The sequence below is a fragment of the Oncorhynchus kisutch genome, linkage group LG14, assembly GCF_002021735.2.
Source record: "Oncorhynchus kisutch isolate 150728-3 linkage group LG14, Okis_V2, whole genome shotgun sequence".
NCBI lineage: Eukaryota > Metazoa > Chordata > Actinopteri > Salmoniformes > Salmonidae > Oncorhynchus > Oncorhynchus kisutch.
This window is the reverse complement of record NC_034187.2, coordinates 41,126,718-41,140,727: the sequence shown is the minus strand read 5'-3', so window position 1 is coordinate 41,140,727 and position 14,010 is coordinate 41,126,718. Positions and strand designations below refer to the sequence as shown.

Below are 14,010 nucleotides of genomic sequence, written 5' to 3'. Positions count from 1 at the left end.
ACCAGTTTTGATCTATTATGTTGTGTTGATTGGATATAATAAGAGTAATGATATTTGTAACTAGGTGTCAACTCCTCTGAATACCATCATGATTAGCACCTAGAGAGCGTGCTGCTTAAGTTAGGGCCTATGCTCATGGAAAAACTGAGATAGATACAGGAAACACTCGTCATGTGATTTCCAACCACAAGACCTCAATCGCCTGTTGAATACATCCTGTCATCTCAAAGTATTTTATGAAATCATAAGAGTTTTTCAAGCTAATCAACCACCATACACCATATATATATATATATACAGAATATGTCCTAAATGGCACCCTATTCCCTATATAGGGCACTGATTTGGGCCTTGACTAAAAGTGTGCACTGCCAAGGGAACAAGGTGCCATTTGGGACGCACCCCTAAAGTTATTACTGTCCAAGAAAAAAAAAAGCTACAGTACTTCACAGAACGTTCAGAACATTTAGTAATTTTATTACATAAGAACGTACATACAAAACACACTTTTATAAAAAGTTGATAAAACTCAGCAATTATTTGACATTGTCCGTAGAAATACACAATCCCTACAAACATTTACAATCAACTCTAGTATAGAGTTGTGATTCTAACAACTAACAACAGGACCCCCCCCCCCCCCCCCCGCCCACCACCACCACATTCTTCTGAACTATCTCCCTCATTGCTTTCACAAATAAGATATGTACACAATTTGACCTAGTTGGAAAAACCTTCAAATGATAAGATAACAAGGGGGGGGGGGGTACACACACATATACAAAAAAACAACTGAGAGGAACAAGTAGCGAGTATATCCATTCACATCTTTTTCTGCTTTGGTGTTTGTTTACGCCACGTCCGGTGAGAAGAGACTGGAGGAGTGTAGAGAAGCTGTCAATCCCCCCCCCCACACTCCAAATACTACCCCTTCTTTCTGTCCCTCTTATCCTCGAACCCAGAGTGAAGTGGAGACATGTGTTTCTCTGCACCTGCACACAGAAAGAAAGGGAAGGAAAAAGTTAAGTCAGTCCTCTCTCTCTCTCTCTGCCTCTCTCACGCTCCCCTCCCTCTCGCCCTCCCTCCGCTGGAGAAAGGGAGCAGACAGACTGGCGCCTAGTGTGGAACTTTCACTAACCCCAGGCTGATAGCAATGAATCCCCTACACATTCACTGGCTTGGCTAATTGGCAACCATGGTGAGAGAGGGGTAAGAAAAAGAGGGTAAAGGGGACTAGACTCTTTCCCTGCATAGCAATGCCCCCTTCATCTACAAAACCAGTGTCTGATATTGCTATTGGTTTGTTGTTAATAATTTGAAGAAGTATGGAGTTTGTTCACACACTTTCTTCCCTGAACAGTCCAATGCCATGTGCCAGCCTATTCACAGCAAACATGTAATGCAACAGTAATAACACATGAATAGATGTAAATAGATGTATAGATACCTACCATTTCTGGAAGTCACACTCCTCCTGTTTAATGGCACAATCGTCCATCTTCTTGGGAGAAACTGCGTGCAAGGTCTGCAGTCTTCATGGAAAAGGAAAATTAGAAATATTATAGCCACTGAAATCGAAATTCTTAGCCAGACTTGACAACAAGATAGAAACAGTGACGCATGGAGTGGATACGCTGTGGTTACATCTAATGGCATCACGCACCGATACTTGATAAATACATTTGGACCGTTCATCACGTTACAGCGTTACAGCATCTCTTTCCGACAAAACATCACATTGTTCACAGGTAAAACATAGCGAAAAACATGACTTCCTTTACATGCACGTCTATTCCTCCATTTGATACAATAGGAATTAAAGAGACATGCAATCAAATTCAGCATAACGGGGACGGGAGCGGGGTAACCATCTTCACCTTTAGTGACAGCACCAAGTCAGGCGTGGTTGCCGCGGAAGACTCGTCTTCTAGCGCGATTTGCAGGTCGAAGATGTAGTCGATAACGTGCTGCAGAATTTCCACTTGGCTGACTGACTTGTTCTGTGGGATACTCGGCACCAGCTCCTTGAGTTTCGAGTAGCAGTCATTCATATCACACAGCGCGCCCACGGGTTCCTCCATAGATGGCTTATTCCGGGTGATGGAAAGACTCTGATCCGAAATGCAGCAAACAGCTTCGTAGCAGCTTCTGACAGACCTCATTGGACTGATGGCTTTCATGTTTGTGAGTAGGCTACAATTAATTATTTCAATTCGAAATGACGTTCCGATTCGGATAAGAAGGGTACAATATTCTCACTCAGGCAACAACCAGCTACAGTAGTTATGTTAGTGTGAGGACGGCTTTATACACCATTGTCAACCAGTCGCCGCCCCCTTCTCACAAATAAATAAACCCTCGAACTCTGATTAGCCAGTGTAGAGACTTCCTGGTGGTTCTGAGGGGCATAGGGTTTCTGATTGGATGTTCAAACGTCACTTACGGTGGTGGGGGGGGTGGGGGGGGTGCTATGAGGGATTGACCAACAATTAGACACTTAATTTCAGGTAGACCACAATCAACAAAGCACATTTTGGTGAGCACTGAATACGGATGACAACACGTTAGGCTATTCCACTTGATTAACAGGCCTAAATATGTCTAGGCTACTATTCTGCTCACTGACATAGTTTGTGCCAAGACAAATATAGGCTTAGGGCCCACTCTGGATCTTCTTTCTTTATCAAATTGAAGCCACACGTTACCTTTACAGCTTTAACGGAAGTTTGTTCCCGTCATGACTTTGCAGACATCTCGGCGTCTGGAATCTTTTTTTTTTCACCTCTCTTGGCGTCACATGATTTTAAAAGATGTCAAGAGACAAGACAGAGAGCAGACAGACAGCTTGAAAATCCTATAATTATAAGCAGTATTAAAGGTGATGGTTTTCACACCATTCACTCCACATTTCTTTATCTAAAAGATGTGGGCTTTATAGGAATAACAATCCTTTCCATTCACAAGAAATTAGATAATTTATCCAAACAGTTATGAAACGTATCATACATGAGTGCTTGAAAGTTCAAACTCCCTTCATTGTGAATTACAGTTTTGAATTTGTTATTATTAGCTATCATATTATTATCTTTGTTTTGTTATAGCCCCAGCAACCCTCTCTGTTTTATGGCTAAATTGTGAACAGTGTCTATATCTCCCCACCACTCTCAAGGATTTTCCTTGATAATTTTCCTCTCAATTAAAATAAAGATAAAAGATAGGAACAAAATCCAAACAAAATGAAATCTAGTTAGTCACGGCAGACGAAAAAATCCTTTGGGTGATGTTGTGAATACAATTCGGGATGAACACTTACTGAAAATAAGTTATAAATTGTTCTCTTTCTTTTTAACCCATGCATTTTTTTTGTTTAAACCAAAGTGTGTCCCTCTGTTCCTTTTTGGTCTTATTTTCCCTTTTCTCACAATCCTGTTTTGTGGAGGAATGCACCCTTGCGCCAGCTGTGTGTCCTATTCCACCCCAGCTGTGTTGATCTAACGCGCCAGTCCCAGACAGCCTGGCGCCAGTCTCCCGACGTCATCCATTCACCCGCTCCAACGCGCCCTCATGGCAAACGCCCGCCCTCACCAGAACCTCTTCGTGGAGCTCGCTTACTGGGCCCTTCACTCAAAGTCGTGGACCTGCCCCCTTTTCTCTCTTTCTGTTGCCGCAGCCCACTGAGATTTGTCCCGACTCCCGACCTATAATGCATGAGATTGACAATACGCTGACTCCCTAAAAATAACCTATTTGGTTCCTCTCCTCTGACAGCGCAACCAATCCTTGTTAGAGTCAATAATAATAGTAGTAGATAACATTTATGTTGGTGTGTGCATAATCTGAAGAAAGAGGGAGTACATATGTGTCATCAGTTGGTGAAACCCAGGATGTGTTAAAGATTAAATTAAAACACACAAACATAGAAAAATATAGATTTAGTAAGGAGTTTTTTATATTATGACCAAATAAAGAGGTAGCTTAATTGTTTTCTGATGGATAAGCACTATCAGGGAAGTTGGCCCAATAGCCCGCCCCTTTGCAGTGGTTGCACAGATGTTAATGTCAGCGGGTAGGCTGCCTTCTGCAGCTTGGCAATAACCCCCCCCCCCCACACTCATTGACCCCTAATGACTACAAGTCATTCAATGACCTCATTCAAGAGCGAACCACTCATGTTATAACGTGTGGTGTGACCAGTCTTCGGTCCATTGCTATATTAAAAATACATTTTGTGAACGATATTTGTTGTCCCAAGAAGACTTCGACCTCTTAAATATGTCAAGGGTAGGAGGGTGGACAAATATTGTCCTAAAATCTCTGGCCTGGTAGGAAAATTACTATTTATACAGTACCAGTCAAAAGTTTGGACACACCTATTCATTGAAGGGTTTTTCTTTATTTTTTACTATTTTCTACATTGTAGAATAATAGTGAAGACATGAAAATGATGAAATAACACATATGGAATCATGTAGTAATTAAAAAAGTGCTGAGCGGCAGGTAGCCTTGTGGTTAGAGTGTTGGACAAGTAACTGAAAGGTTGTTAGATCAAATCCCTGAGCTGACAAGGTAAAAATCTGTTGTTCTGCCCCTGAACAAGGCAGTTAACCCACTGTTCCTAGGCTGTCATTGTATATAACTATTTGTTCTTAACTGAATTGCCTTGTTAAATAACAAATCAAAATGTATTTGAGATTCTTCAAAGTAGCCACCCTTTGCCTTGATGACAGCTTTGCAAACTCTTGGCATTCTCTCAACCAGCTTCATGAGGTAGCTACTTGGAATGCATTTGAATTAACCGGTGTGTCTTGTTCAAAGTGAATTTGTGCAATTTCTTTCCTTCTTAATGCGTTTGAGCAAATCAGTTGTGACAAGGTAGGGGTGGTATACAGAACATAGCACTATTTGGTAAAATATCATGTCCATATTATGGCAAGAACAGCTCAACTAAGCAAAGAGAAATGACAGTCCATCATTACTTAAAAACATGGTCAGTCAATCCAGACCATTTCAAGAACTTTTAAAGTTTCTTCATGAGCAGTCGCAAAAAACATCAAGCGCTATGATGAAACTGGCTCTCATGAGGACCGCCACAGGAAAGGAAGACCCAGAGTTACCTCTGCTGCAGAGGATAAGTTCATTAGTGTTACCAACCTCAAAAATTGCAGCCCAAATAAAAGCTTCACAGAGTAACAGACACATCTTAACATCAACTGTTCAGAGGAGACTGCATGAATTATGCCTTCGTGGTCAAATTGCTGCAAAGAAACCACTACTAAAGGACACCAATAAGAAGAAGTGACTTGCTTGAGAAATGGACATTAGACCGGTGGAAATCTGTCCTTTGGTCTGATGAGTCCACATTTGAGAATTTTGGTTCCAACCACCGTGTCTTTGTGAGACGCAGAGTAGGTGAATGGATGATCTCAGCATGTGTGTTTCCCACAGTGAAGCTTGGAGGAGGAGGTGCGATGGTGTGGGGGTGCTTTGCTGGTGACACTGTCTGTGATTTATTAAGAATTCAAGGCACACTTAACCAGCATGGCTACCACAGCATTCTGCAGCGATACGCCATCCCATCCGGTTTGCACTTAGTGGGACTATAATTTGTTTTTCAACAGGCTGTGTAAGGGTCATTTGACCAAGAAGTGATGGAGTGCTGCATCAGATTACCTGGCCTCCACAATGTTGTTATATATATATTTTTTTATTTAACCTTTATTTAACTAGGCAAATCAGTTAAGAACACATTCTTGTTTACAATAACAGCCTACACCCGACCTCAAGCTAATTGAGAGGGTTTGGGATGAGTTGGACCGCAGAGTGAAGGGAAAGCAGCCAGCAAGTGTTCAGCATATATGGGAACTCCTTCAAGACTGTTGGAAAAGCATTCCAGGTGAAGCTGGTTGAGAGAATGTCAAGAGTGTGCAAAGCCTCAAGGCAAAGGGTGGCTACTCTGAAGAATCTCAAGAATCATGTTTAGTAATTTTTTGGTTACTACATGATTCCATATGTGTTATTTCATAGTTTTGATGTCTTCACTATTATTCTACAATGTAGAACATAGTAAAAATAAAGAAAAACCCTTCAATGAGTAGGTGTGTCCAAACTTTTGACTGGTACTGTATGTGTTATCTGTACAAGCAACTGCATATTATTGCATATGGTAAACAATAAATCAATACAAATTGGAAGAATATTGTGATGAACAAAGTTGGGCTATATGAAATTATAAAAATAAGAAAAAGTTCTATAATACAGTTATGTTGTTATTATAGGAATAACAGCATACTGCAAAATTATGAACACTTTTTTCGCTTTGGTAGGCTACAATGTTATAATTCTGGATGGTCAAAAATGGCACAGCCTACGCAGTGGCCTGCAAGTTCATTCCCTACGCACCCAGGATTTTTTTATTTCCTATTTGCAGATTCCAGAGCTCTGAATCCGTGTGACACTGGTGCGTCTGGGCAGGGATCAGGTGCCCTCGCGCTGCGCTGTTGGAAAGGCCCCGACACAAACGAGGCTCTCTTTCAATGGATGGGAGAATTTCGAGACTGGCGTCAGTGAGTCTGCCTCGCTCCGCATCCCCGCCCTCTCTCTCTCCCCCGGTCCTCGGTGCAGCTGGACGCAGACAATCAAGCTATCAACAATCGCCATGCATAATTAGCATCGCCCTCCCTACCCCACCTCCCCCCTCGTAACCCCTGTCGCCTCCCCCTCGCCTCTACCCAAAGAAAACCTTTCAAGGCGTTCGTTTTTTAATTCGCTGTCAACAAAGACTCTCTATTTCTTCTCCTGGTAACAAAAGAGGAGAGAGTAGCTAGAAGTCCAGTGTCATCTCGCTGAGAGCTAGCCCCACACTCACACACAGGCGGTTGGGTTGGAAAGGCAGGCAATTGAAGACAAAACCCACTGTGCATAGAAGTCGATTCAACATCTATTCCGCATTGGTTTAATGTCATTTCAAAGAAATGACGTGGAAACAACGTTGATTCAACCAGTGTGTGCCCAGTGGGAAGGGCACCTTTTCCCACAAGTATCACGGGGTAATTTACAGAATGAAACTTCATTTGTGTTATCTGTAGTGTCATCCAACTCCTCTCTCCCTCTCTCTGTCTGCCATCAAAGAAGACCCTTGAGTTTTCTTTTAGGCTTTGAGGGACTTAGAAATTCCAATGCGCTCTCTCATGCCACTGTGTCTAACTCCAGAACAATGTATATGCCAAGTCTGCTAATATTTTGCTCCGATAAAGTCTATCTGATAATAGTAACTAATATCATATTCATTCACAGCATTTGAGAATGTCACATTATCACAACAGCATGAACAAATGTCCATATACAGTATAACTGGCATTACTGAAATCTCTTTTTACTTTTGAACATAAGCTATGATATGTACAATATTTCATGATTGAGATGATCTTCAGGACAGTTACTAAGGCCTATAGTAACTAAATAATAACGCTTAATAACTTAATTTAATTTAGTTTTGCTATAAGAGTATTTATAGTATATCTTCATTGAGACAATGTTCTTCAGGACAATTATATAGAGTCTAAGGCAGGGTTCCCCAATTGGCGACAATTTTATTTGTCCCCTCAAGGTTTCTGATAAAAAAAAATTTTTTTATTGTTGGACATAAAATATTATAATAACACCAGCAAATCTGCTCCAAGTGATTTTAATTTTGGAATCTGTTCCAAAGTATTCCCACACATAAAGAGAAATGATCGTATACAAGGTTTGAAATTATGATGTTTCAGTCAATTATATCTGTTTGGGCTTCTTGCGGTCAGATTGCAGTCTACAAATGATTTGTAATTATGTTCTGGTCCCCTGACCATCCACTCAAGAAAAAAAATCATCCCACAGCTGAATCTAGTTGATGATCCCTGGCCTAAAATCCCAGTTGGAAGATTCCCAGAATCAGAAGAGAATAAGCAGGAAATCCTGAATCCTGGATTTCTGAAAAACCTGGGACTTTTTGTGAAAGTTTACCCGAATTCTACCACCCATGTAGGTTTACAGTAGCCCATGTAATGACTTCCACACCATGGAAACATTAATAGTCACCGCAATCATGTTCTCAGCTAGAAATGTCCCTGTCAACTGCACAATACCAAAACCAGCACCTTGGACCTAGACGCAGTGCCGCGCACAAGGTTTTTCTCTTTTTTTGTTGTTGTTGCATAAATACAATATTGGGATGGGCACTGTGAATGACAAGGGAGGAAGGCGAGCTGAAACAAGCTAACAGAAGGCCAAACATGGCCTGCTCATAGTGTGCCCAGCCGCCCCCTGTTTTTTATCTCTTTATCGGAGAACAAACTGTTTGTGCCTTTCAAGAAGAGACCTGCCGGAGTAGCCATTTGTTTCAGACATGCGCCTTTTCTTTGGCGTAAACACCGAAAAAAGGGGTCTGGGTCCAATGTCACATACCTTTGCTTAGGCTATAGTGTCTGAGCTAGATTTGGAGGCGGGAGGGACCTTGTAGGTGAACACAATGACAGTATGATGCCATAGTCACGTGAGAAATCCTGTTTTGGGTCTGTTAGACACATAGACAGACAGACAAGGAAGACAGACGGATGGACAGACAGACAGACAGACAGAAGGTATGTCATTATGATCCTGTAGTAGACTAGAGATGTTACAAATTTAGACCCATCTGAGATATATTTTTTTACAGGTAATCAGTTTACGATGCACAATGCCTTATATTAGTCTGCATAGTTGGAGATAGTTAAATGTCTGCCATCTCATATGGAAAACGTAACTTTGGTTCAGCTGATAAATCTAATAAATGCCGATCCCATACGAATCTTCTAGCATCCATCAGACCCATGTGATTTTTAAATTTGTAATTGAACCTTTATTTAACTAGGCAAGTCAGTTAAGGACAAATTCTTATTTACAATGAAGGCCTACCCTGGCAAAACCCGGACGACACTGGGCCAATTCGGTGCTGCCAATTGTGATGTAACTGGACCAACGTAAACTAAGGTTAAGCTAAACCAGCCCCATCTGGAACAATTTGAATATTGCAATTGCAATTTGAATATTGGATTAACATGAATAGAAACCTAACAGGCTCTAGCAGTCATAGTGATGGTGTTGCTTCTCTCCAGAGTTTTATATTTTATGTTCACTGTATTTAAATTGTATGATGACCATGTTGACTTGTGTCTGTCTGTATTCTACATTTTATATTGCTGGCAGCACCTTCTCACTAAGTAAAATTCCAGGTATGTGTAAATGTACTTAGCGAATAAAGGGATTCTGTATCTGATTCCCTCTTTAGGCAAAAGCCATTTGAGGACCCAGTTCTTGTGTGTGTGTGTCTGAGAGAGGGGGGGGGGGGAAGAGGGAGTCAGACAGTTGGGAAGAGGGGTATAGATAGACAGGTAGAGGGAGTTAAAGAGGGAGCCAGAAAGAGAGGTAGATCGAGGAAGAGGTGAAAGAGGGAAAGGTAGAGTGCGGGAGAAGGAAAGGGCCCTGCTACTGCTGTGGGTTCAGCTGGTCAGGTCTCCAAGAGACACAACGTGGGAGGACAAGAGGTCCCTGGTGGGTATCTCTGCACCTGTGTGCGCTAGTGTGTGTTTCTGGGTCAAGAGGGTCCCTGAGAAATAAGACGGGTCACAGCAGTTGCTTTCTCCATCCCCCTCTCCCTTTGCTCACTCTCTTTCTTCAGCCATCTTCAGCTCCACTCCTTCCATCTTCTCCCCCATCCCCCCTTCTCCTCATCACTCCCTCTCCTCCACACACCTCTAATGAAGTGAAACAATGGGATTGAGAGGTGACACACAGCTGATCCCCCTCTCCTCCCTCCTCCTCCCCCTTGCTCTCCTCCTCCACTCACCCTCTGCCAATCTGGGTCACTGATCTCCCCCTTACCCCCCCCCCCCCCTCCCCGCCACCCCCTTACCCCCCTCCGACCAACCCTTACCCCTTCCAGATGGTTGCACACAAGGAGGGGTCTGGGACACAGAGTGACCTGATTAGGTGAGAGTCTTGCACGAACTAGTGAGAAAGTAAGCTAATCAGAACAGAAACCATGTCTGTCTGTGGGTCGGTCAGTCTGTCTGTCTGTCTAGTCTTTCGTACAGTGGGACGGTTGGTCGGTCGATTGGTCCGTCTTGTCTTTATCTCTGTTTATGTGTCTCTCTGCCCGCCTGTGTGTCTGTCCGTCATCCATTCGTATTGTCCGTCCAGCCCCTGCCCCTCTCGCTTCCGCACGCTCTAACGAGTCAGTCTGAATGGTGGGATAGTCTGGGACATGTGTCTAAACATGGAAATTCATCTTATTATTCATGCACAAATGGTATTAATTTTATTACGTATAGCTGAAGGTATGCGGGGGTTTCGTATACTTAACTCAAGGTCAGTGTAACAGATGCAGCGTGGATGGTGATGTAAGATATCACTGAAAGTCTTGTGTGTGAAATATGTCAACCATTACGGGATAGGCCTATTGTTTCTTGTGTTGAATGCTGGGCTAAGGCCAGACAGGACTCAGTGTAAGAGCTATAGACGTTAATTGGAAATGCATAGGTTTTGTGTCCCAAATAGCACCCTATTCCATATAGTACATTACTTTTGACCAAAAGTAGTGCACTATATAGGGAATAGGGTGTCATTTGGGATGCATTCCTCGTCTCCGATCTGTGTATTGTCTTGTGTGTGCTCATTTCCTGCTAGCCTAGCATACTTTCTTCACTCCGTAATTGGCTCAAAATATCTCCCCACCACTAGGTTAGACCTTCCAATGTGGCCGAGGATCATTGGCTCTCAAGATTCCTCAAATGGTATGTTCTCATCTCTTCTCTTCACATGGCCAAAAGAGGCACGGCCCTGAAAACAAAGTTCTCACAAACCAGTATAGCTCTTATACTTAAAATAACATTGTCATTAATAATGATACAAAAATATATTCGTGAGAGTGATGTTCAATTGGTACAGCTGGTAGAAGAATGTGAGCAACTTGCATTTTAGAGAAGTCTCATGGCTATGAACTCACGTACACTATAGACTAGCTATTGCAAGACTACTGTATTCAATTCAATACAACTTTATTAATCCCACAGTGGCAATCCAAAATATATTGGGGGCTCATCTACTGAGTGGATGACATGTACTGTAACAGAAGCAACTATAATGTTTGCATTTCTAAAATAAAAACGAAGTAATTGGTATTAGCATTGACATTGCTAGAGTGTTGCTAATGTAAGCTAGGCAATCTTGGAGTCTGAAGAATGTGCTGAGATAGGGCTAAATTTAATTGAACAGTAAAACCCATAAAGTAACATCAGTGACATCACTTCCTTTTCTGAGAGGCCAAACTACAAACACACAGAGCTAAGAGAGGGAGCAATAGCGAGTGAGAGAGAGAAAGAAAGTGTGAGAAAGGAAGAAATAAATGAAGAAAGGTGAGAGACAGAAAAATATAAAAGAAAGATGGAAATAAAGTAAGAGGGAGAGAGGGAGAGAGAGAGAGAAAAAGAACAGACAGATAATAGGTTGATGAACTGAACATACAGAGCTCAGATAAAGACAAATGCTTCAAACAGGGAGAGATAAGATTCACACAGTGAAGGACGAGAGTAGCTCCTTTGAAACTGCGAAAAACTGTGATAGGCCCTAAAGAACTAAACCCTCACAGACTCACAAAGGCAGCTATTAAAGATAGCGGATGGCCCAAATCATGAGGTGTTAATGTCTCTGCATAGTATTCATAGTACATGTTGTTGTAGGCTGTGTATGTTCATTAGTGTGTATTGGGTGTGTTGTTATGTACTGTATCTACAGTACCAGTCAAAAGTTTGGACACCTACTCATTCAAGTTAAAAAAATATTTAAAAAAAAATTATATATATATGTAATTGTGAATACATCATGACTATGAAATAACACATGTAGTAACCAAAAAAGTGTTAAACAAATCAAAATATATTTAATATTTTAGATTCTTCAGAGTAGCCACCCTTTGCCTTGATGACAGCTTTGCACACTCTTGGCATTCTCTCAACCAGCTTCACCTGGAATGCTTTTCCAACAGTCTTGAAGGATTTCCCACATATGCTGAGCACTTGTTGGCTGCTTTTCCTTTACTCTACTGTCCAACTCATCCCAAACCAACTCAATTGGGTTGAGGTCGTGTGATTGTGGAAGCCAGGTCATCTGATGCAGCACTCCATCACTCTTCTTCTTGCTCAAATAGCCCTCACACAGCCTGGAGGTGTGTTTTGGGTCATTGTCCTGTTGAAAAACAAATGATAGTCCCACTAAGCAAAAACCAGATGGGATGGCATAACGCTGCAGAATGCTGTGGTAGCCATGCTGCTTAAGTGTCCCTTGAATTCTAAATAAATCACTGAGATTGTCACCAGCAAAGCACCCCCACATCATCGCACCTCTTCCTCCATGCTTCACAGTGGGAACCACACATGCAGATATCATCCGTTCACCTACTCTGCATCTCACAAAGACACGGGGGTTAGAACGGGGTTGGAACCATAGTTGGACTCATCAGACCTAAGGACAGATTTCCACCAGTCTAATGTCCATTGCTTGTGTTTCTTTGCCCAAGCATGTCTCTTCTTATTGCTGTCCTTTAGTAGTGGTTTCTTTGCAGCAATTCAACCATGAAGGCCTGATTCATGCAGTCTCCCCTGAACAGTTGATGTTGAGATGTGTCTGTTACTTGAACTCTGTGAAGCATTGATTTGGGCTGCAATTTCTGAGCCTGGGAACTCCAATGAACTTATCCTCTGCAACAGAGGTAACACTGGGTCTTCCATTCCTATGGCAGTCCTCATGAGAGCAAGTTTCATCATAGCGCTTGATGGTTTTTGCGACTGCACTTGAATAATTCTTCCATTTTGACTGACCTTCATGTCTTAAAGTAATGAGGGAATGTCATTTCTCTTTGCTTAGTTGAGCTGTTCTTGCCATAATATGGATTTTGTCTTTTGCCAAATAGGGCTGTCTTCTGTATACCACCCGTACCTTGTCACAACCCAACTGATTGGCTCAAACACATTAAGAAGGAAAGAAATTCCACAAATTAACTTTTAACAAGGCACACCTGTTAATTGAAATGCATTCCAGGTGACTACCTCATGAAGCAGTATTTTATTTAACCTTTATTTAACTAGGCAAGTCAGTTAAAACCAAATTCTTATTTACTGTACAATGACGGTCTACCCTGGCCAAACCCGGACGACGCTGGGCCAATTGTACACCGCCCTGTGGGACTCTCAATCATGGCCAGATGTGACACAGCCTGGATTTGAACCAGGTACTTGCACTGAGATGCAGTGTCTTAGATCACTGCGCCACTCGGGAGCCAAGGCTGGCTACTTTGAAGAAAGGCAAATGGGAGCTACTTTGATGAATCTCAAATATAAAATACATGTTGATTTGTTTAACACTTTTTTGGTTACTACATGATTCCATTATTATTCTACAATGTAGAAAATAGTATAAAATAAAGAAAAACCCTTGAATGAGTAGGTGTGTCCAAACCTTTGACTGGTACTGTATATCTAATCAGAGTACACACATTTTAATTTGCACTGACACCTAGCCATGTGCCAATGGTTATTTACAGTATAGGAGACAGTTGTTAACAATTGAGTGTGTGTGTGTATATGCACACATTTGTGTATGTTTGTGTCTGGTTATCTGCTAGTGTGTGTGTGCATGTGTTTATCCTCTTTATGACCACCCTCTAATGGCTGTTAATTAAGAGCCGTGTGTCAATCTAAGTAACATAGTAAAAAAATATCCCCATCAAAATACGTTAGTTTAAACTAGAGATATCAGATATCTCAATCCACCACATCCGTCTACGTCGGCCTTACGGATCTGTGGTGGAAGGTGGCCAAGCTACAGCGGTGTTCGTCAGACCATGAGACATCACGAAAACCGGTCTTCTCACAAAAACCTCTGTAGCGTCTGAATGGTTCGTCTAAAGTCGGTAATACTGATGTGCCAACTTTTGTCTGT

The 14,010-nt window shown here is 41.9% G+C and overlaps 1 protein-coding gene across 1 annotated transcript; it reads right to left on the bottom strand.

Moving 5' to 3' along the window:
* Positions 1–452: 452 nt before the first annotated feature.
* On the bottom strand, positions 453–2,295 carry id3 (inhibitor of DNA binding 3). The gene is made up of 3 exons (XM_020500829.2): positions 1,878–2,295; positions 1,452–1,532; positions 453–992 (listed from the first exon to the last, which is right to left on the bottom strand). The coding sequence occupies exons 1-2, from the start codon at positions 2,178–2,180 to the stop codon at positions 1,479–1,481; spliced, it is 357 nt and encodes a 118-aa protein (XP_020356418.1). The 5' UTR covers positions 2,181–2,295; the 3' UTR covers positions 453–992; positions 1,452–1,478.
* Between the last annotated feature and the right edge of the window lie 11,715 nt (positions 2,296–14,010).

Bases quoted from the DNA above. Each gene is read 5' to 3' on its own strand.
- id3 (XM_020500829.2), bottom strand. From the start codon at position 2,180: ATGAAAGCCATCAGTCCAATGAGGTCTGTCAGAAGCTGCTACGAAGCT. The intron at 1,533-1,877 runs GTGAAGATGGTT...TTTTCCATGAAG, and splicing joins ACTTGGTGCTGTCACTAAAG to ACTGCAGACCTTGCACGCAG.